This window comes from Lygodium microphyllum, chromosome 2 (assembly GCF_053477565.2).
Source record: "Lygodium microphyllum isolate KBCC chromosome 2, Lygodium_microphyllum_v1.1.10, whole genome shotgun sequence".
Taxonomy (NCBI): Eukaryota; Viridiplantae; Streptophyta; class Polypodiopsida; order Schizaeales; family Lygodiaceae; genus Lygodium; species Lygodium microphyllum.
Window position 1 is genome coordinate 111,300,089 of NC_141136.1, and position 6,347 is coordinate 111,306,435.

The 6,347-nt window shown below is 48.2% G+C and overlaps 1 protein-coding gene across 7 annotated transcripts; it reads right to left on the reverse strand.

Moving 5' to 3' along the window:
• Window positions 1–244: 244 nt before the first annotated feature.
• LOC148040188 (uncharacterized) lies at window positions 245–5,846 on the reverse strand. 7 transcript variants are annotated; one of them, XM_087697319.1, is made up of 5 exons: window positions 5,597–5,845; window positions 3,507–4,065; window positions 1,952–3,356; window positions 1,581–1,743; window positions 245–1,132 (listed from the first exon to the last, which is right to left on the reverse strand). In XM_087697319.1, exons 3-5 carry the CDS (start codon window positions 3,215–3,217, stop codon window positions 990–992), a joined length of 1,572 nt encoding a protein of 523 aa, XP_087553445.1. In that variant the 5' UTR covers window positions 3,218–3,356; window positions 3,507–4,065; window positions 5,597–5,845; the 3' UTR covers window positions 245–989. The 7 variants fall into 7 exon arrangements, with proteins under 7 accessions (XP_087553445.1, XP_087553436.1, XP_087553428.1 ...); XM_087697310.1 differs by lacking the exon at window positions 3,507–4,065 and adding an exon at window positions 5,068–5,180; XM_087697302.1 differs by having other exon boundaries at window positions 3,507–5,180.
• Window positions 5,847–6,347: the final 501 nt, after the last annotated feature.

Genomic DNA, 6,347 nt, shown 5'->3' on the forward strand with positions numbered 1-6,347 from the left:
ATTATACTTCTTGTTGGCACCTACCACCACATCTAATGCAATATGTCATATCAAAATACATTATTACTGCTTTTGCACAAGTTAACTCTTTTACAATGGGCTACCACCTTTGACATGTAGATGACAGACATGTATCATCACAATGCATACGTTCATCAATCCTAGTGCATTGATCCTACCACTTTGGTATTCATTGTTTAATAGCACTAAATTACTAAAGATTCCAAACATGCGAATGGTGTGCGATTGTTCTTTTTTTTTAGACAGACGGAGTACTTTTACTACAACCGCTCATTATACCACATCTTTGTTAGCATTGCTTGTTAGGACCTATGCTTTGACAATGAAGGCATGGAAAATTGCTCGAGTGAAGAGCTGATTTAGTTCAATTAGAGGTCACGTTTCTTCTTCCTAAACCAAATGCAAGAGAGAGAAAGAATCCCTTGTAGCCTTGGGAGCTCTTCTCGAAAACAAAAGGGCAATGCTCCAACGCAGACGTGTGCGCAACTGTTTCATTTCGCTTGAAGGCAATGGTGCATCACAAGACTTCGCTTCTTGAGGAGTTCGTTCTTTGACAGGGCTTTCGAAACGCTCACCATTCCGATCTTCCTAAGAGGCAATGCCCTTTATTATATATATATAGACTAATATCGACTTATCACACCAGACTCTAAGCAGCCCACACATGCATGCCCAAGTCTTACAAAACACATCTTTCATGACCTCCCTAGATATTGTATCTTTGAGTAGACTGCAATGCTGAGTACATTCTGTACGGCTTTCCAAGCTGCTGCTTCCTTGAAGTATTAAGAGGTGGCTTATCACATTGATTGTGATGTTGCCTTCCTTTGCTTTCCTGAATTTGAAGAAGCTTGTCGGTTGCATTTGACCCTAACCTCATGCGGATCTGAGGGTCACATGGGCATGGGAACGCAGAGGATAGTGATCATGACAATGGTGATCCCTAAATATACCAATGATGTTGCTAATCAGGATGGTAGGGAATAGTAATCATCCGAATTGGATACAAAAAAGCCTGCACGAACGGCCCAACATAATCCATAGACTACTAGAGCTAAAGCTGTCAAGGTCACGAGAATGATGCATAGAATCATATATCCAGGAAGTTGTCCTGCAACAGAAGCAGAGAGCCATAAGTTGTCAATGGATTGAAAGTTGTCCTGAAGATGTCAATCAGATGGCCCTGTGCATTGATTCATGTTCCCATCAGTCAAAATTCTTTCGAAAATAAGAAGCCCATTCCTCATGCAACGGTACAGTGGCCAATCACACCATGCCAGAAATGTAAAGATTCGTTATGGTATAACAGGTGAATACAATCATGAGCAACAAACAAAAACCAGCTCCAAGCCTATTGAACTCTCGACAGGCTGCACATGGAATACACCAAAAACAATTGCGAGTACACTGACATCAGTCACTGGGCCATGGCCAAAGCCACATACGTCTGCCTCAATGACATAGTTGAGAACTCTAATTGCGACGTGCAATCCCTTCCATTATAACGGGAAACATGTCATAGGGGCACCTTAATGCATGTATTGTGAGACATGTGGTACCTCGAGTAACATAAAGAGTGTATGTGGTCGACAGGTAACCAGTGGCAGAGACAGAGACCAGTATGGTGACAGTCTCTCCTGACCCACCTAGCTCCAGTGCAGGGCTCGCCTTTCCAGGATCCACGATCGTTTCATTTACGCTTACTTCACAGCCTGCTGAAACCTGGCCGCATGATTAAAACATACAGGAAAAACTGTAAGGAAAGAACAAAACTGATTTCTTCAAGCTTTCCTGCATGCAAGAAAACACAACAGAACAGAAACTATGCTGTTTGTCCAAAGCCCTGCCATCTTTTTGCTTTATCAGCTTTTACACAAATACAAACGATTAAACTAACCCCAAATGCAAGACAAGTTGCAACAGATCTTACCAATTCGTCTAGGACATAGGTTGTCACTTCAAGCTGTGTAATGCTGTAGGTCTCCGAGACATGGTAGGTGTAAACTGACTCGTTGAAGGCTGGGGAGAGTGTGCCGGCTGAAACCTCTAATCCTGACAGGCTTGCATGAGTAGATGTGGAAGCAGGTGGTGGTGGCGGCGATGGGGGAGGTGGTGGGGGGGATGTTGAAGGGGGCGGTGGAGAAGGCGGCGGTGGAGGAGAAGGTGGAGGTGGAGATGGAGGAGGTGGTGAAGGTGAAGGGGGTGGGGGTGGGGGTGAAGGTGGGGGTGGGGGTGGGGGTGGGGGTGGGGGTGGGGGTGAGGGTGGAGGTGGAGGTGGGGAAGGAGGAGGTGGGGATCCTGAAGGTGGAGGCGGAGATGGCGATGGAGGTGGTGGTGATGGAGGAGGTGGTGAAGGAGGGGGTGGTGATGATGGAGGAGGAGGTGAAGCCAAGGGTGGGGGCGGAGAAGAAGGAGGGGGAGGAGGTGGAGGTGGTGATGAGGGAGGAGGTGGGGAAGGTGGAGGCGGTGATGGAGGAGGTGGTGGAGGTGGAGGTGGAGGTGGGAAAGGGGGAGGCGGTGAGGGAGATGGAGGTGATGGTGGTGGTGGCGGCGGTGGCGGTGGTGGAGATGGAGGTGGAGGTGAGGGAGGGGGTGGTGAAAACGGAGGTGGGGGGTTTGGTGAAGGAGGAGGTGGAGGGGATGGTGGCGGTGGAGAGGGAGAGGGAGAGGGAGGGGGCGGTGAAGGAGATGGAGGGGGCGGTGGTGGTGGTGGAGGTGATGAGGGCGGAGGAGAGGGCAAGGGTGGAGGGGATGGGGGTGCATGGGGCGGCGGAGGCGGCGTAAAATAAGGGCGTGGCGGTGGAGAGGGCCGATATCGAGGTGGGGGCGGCCGGAATGGTTGTTGTGGAGGAGGAGGGGGCGGTGCCCTAGAGGGTCCGTGGGGCGCAGGGGGTGGAGGCTCACTCGGCCGCTGCGGAGATGGGGATGGAGGCCTCGGGGGTTGATGTGGAGGAGGATGACTGTGTGAGGGGGGCGATGGAGGTAATGGTGCTGGTGGAGAGGGGTGAGATGGTGATTCAGGAGGAGGATTTGGCCAAACCCTTTCTAACCATTGGAACACATCTCGCACATCCGCATCCCAGAGAAGTGGCTCCCTGTACTCATGAACCTTTGAGAGCACTCCCACACTGCTCCACGCAAGGAAAATACACGAGCCCAAAACTAAGCTCCAGACCAAGTCCGAGTGGTTCTGCATTTCGCGCTTGTGCTGGTGAGATTAAGATAATACACGGCAATGCTGATGCGGCAGCGCACCACGGTTTTGCTCTTGAAAACACCCTGAGGCTGGCAGCACGGCTACAGCGACAGAAACCTGTTCGAACTGACTGATCAACCTGAAAACAGTCCATGCATTGAGTTGTCACAACGCATTGCAAATAGAAAAGAAGAATAGTAACACTTGAAATGTGGCCAACAAAAGATAATCCATATAACATAAGACACAACAGCTAAAACAAAGCATTCATTAACCGTGCCACACATACACTGATGCACTGCATTAGTGGCTGCCACAGTCCTCTGGTTTGCAGCAACACTAAGTAGGGAACAAGCTTCTTGCTCCAGATGTGAGCACGCTGGGAAACCTCCACCATGGGAAGATCCTCCCAGAGTCCCATAGATGGAAGCGGAATAAAACACGAGAATCGTCCAAGGTGGCTGGAAAGTCAGCCTCTGGAAAATCTGGAATCTCCAAGCTGAACATGGAAAGAGCTCGTCCAGAAGGGGAAGTGTCCCATGTGGGACTAGATTGTATGACAATGAGCGAAGCAACGGAAGTGGAAGAACACAACTGCTAACACTGACAATAACGAATGGCCAAATAGAGAGATCCTTTTGGACGTATCAGAAGTACCTTCAGAAGACATTGATCCAATAATAGCAGTACTTAACGAGCAACCTCCGTGCTGGATATTACAAGATTAGAACACTGTAGACATAGCTCATCGATCAGGAACCCACGATGAATTTTTCATGCAAATGCTACATCCAACAATTCCAATGTCTTATCTGCTGTCAAGCTTTATTGTCTGGAAGAGGAGACCCCTGCATCGAATTTGAAGAGACGCGTTACAACTCATTGCTAGTGTGATATTGGCATTACGTTTTTAGTGCGTCCTCGGTACTGTAAACCAAGCCTGGTCGATTCAAAACAGTCCAGAGCTTGCTCGCATGAGAGAGACCAAAAGCATTTTACCAGTGGACGCAAAAACTGCCACAGGCCAGATCATGGAACGAATAAATTGCAAGCATTCTCGTATGCTTGCATGAGAGCGTATCCAGAACTATGAGCATATTGCTGGACATTGCAAATTTTCCTACGACTAGGTTATGAACAGCGTAAACTGCAGTCGGGCATTCTTGATACACATGACACATTCATAATCGGTGACACATTCTGTCAAAATGCGTGTCTTTGCGTGCTAGTCACCAGACAACCCCTGCAGGAAACTCCTCTCTCTGCCACGACAAGCTACGTGATCAAGCTAAAGTGGTTGCCTTCACAATATTTGGAGATCAGTCTCCCGTTGCATCACTAAAGCAGTGCTAAGACATCATTTGCCATTGTCCCCCAAATGTCAAGGGATGAAGCTTATGCCTGCAAGTGAACTGGCAAAGGGCTACATCTAGCAATGTCGTACCACGAACATTATGTCTGAGAATGCGAGATGGATCAAGCTAATGTAAGCTGGATCGCCATCTGTACCAGAAGCCTGGCATGTTACTGGCTCACGACATGGATTACACCCTTTGAAACCTGCAGCTGCAATGTTCCCTGGCAGCTTTTTCATTCTCCGACATTGAACCTTCGAAGGAAGGCGAAAGACGACCAATCACGTCGACATAGATGTGCAAGCTCGATTAGGGCCCAAGATCTCTTTTCAACAACAAATCTCACATCCATGGGAAATTGACGCAGAGACTAAAACAGTACAGCCTAGCCTTAAAGGTATCCAATCACATCAGAACTTTCAGTGTATGGCATCAATGTAACAAATGCGATATAACCTATTAGAGATTATCACTGATGAGACTCGGAAAACCTACTTGAATGAACCTATTGACCGGGGCTGACCATCCATAACCAGACGGAGAAGGTCGTCTGTTCTTCCTTGGGAACGATGACGAGCAATCGATGGCGAGCGTGCACAGTAGCTTTCCTGTGAAGTTTTGTGCATGATGGAGTACCACCGTTACCCCTCTCTCTCTCTCTCTCTCTCTCTCTCTCTCTCTCTTTTCCTGAAGATAAGCGCGACAACTTGTATTATTCAGGCACTATAGTCAACGGAGGCGATTCCTCGTATGACAGCAACACCACATGGAAAGGTAAAACAGATATACTTATTTTGGGAGAACATATTTTTGTGAGGATAAGCCGCAACAGATATTAGATAGGAGAAGGTTAAGTGCAGTAAATCAGCCATCGTCATAGTAGCGACAGTAGCCACAGTACATGCGCGACGCACCTTAGATGGAAGAAGCACCATTTTTAACCATGGCATGATCAACAGAATTAACCTATGTAGCAGCAAGTTCATGGACTGGACTCTGGAGTACGAACTTGGAAGCTACGCACCAGTTAAGCAATCGTTGAGCGAGTGAAATTGGGGGAAGCAGGATGAGGAGTCGAGAGAGAGAGAGAGAGAGAGAGAGAGAGAGGTCTGAGACTCGAGAGGTAGAGGGATACAGAGTGCATGTGTATCTCACGTGTGGGTGGGGAGCCATGTCCCGACTCCCCAGGGACCGAGAGTGAAAGCACAACCGGAAGATGCGTTCTTTTAGGCTCGCAGAGTCCATTGTCATTTCAGCAGGAGAGAGACCGTAAATGAAACTGACATGTGATTTATGAATGCTCAAATTTCTCACTGACAATTTAGAAAATTGAATGGACTACACATAATAGGGCCCCTGAAGCCGGATGCCCAGTGCCAGCAGGCAGCCTGCAGGCCAAGAAAAATGAAAAAACAACCAGAAAAGTAGCTGTCACAACCATCATAAGCAACGAGGGTATTTCAAGTTTCAACGATTGTTCTCGGTGGGTCTCTCTCTCTCTCTCTCTCTCTCTCATATTCTTCCGACGTCATTGGGCTCCTCCTTCGTGCTAGAAGAGCTCGTGAGTCGTGAGTCGTGGGGTGACACCCTCTACTGCCCACTTTGATCACCGAAGCCCAATTTTAGCTGTGGTTTGATGCTTCCGCAACTAAGTTCTCCGTCAAGGCCCTCCTACCAGCTTTGTGAAACCAGTTCTCTCTCTCTCTCTCTCATACGTGAACGAAAGAGGCCCATGTGGGCTCGTGAAAAGAAAACGTTGTGCTTTAAAATAAAGC

What these genes read in the sequence shown, in the direction of transcription:
- LOC148040188 (XM_087697335.1), bottom strand. Translation starts at nt 3,217, where the DNA reads ATGCAGAACCACTCGGACTTGGTCTGGAGCTTAGTTTTGGGCTCGTGT. An exon ending in CCTATGTCCTAGACGAATTG is followed by an intron (nt 1,744 to 1,951) that starts GTAAGATCTGTT and finishes TCATGCGGCCAG; the next exon opens with GTTTCAGCAGGCTGTGAAGT. An exon ending in CACTCTTTATGTTACTCGAG is followed by an intron (nt 1,133 to 1,580) that starts GTACCACATGTC and finishes CTTCTGTTGCAG; the next exon opens with GACAACTTCCTGGATATATG.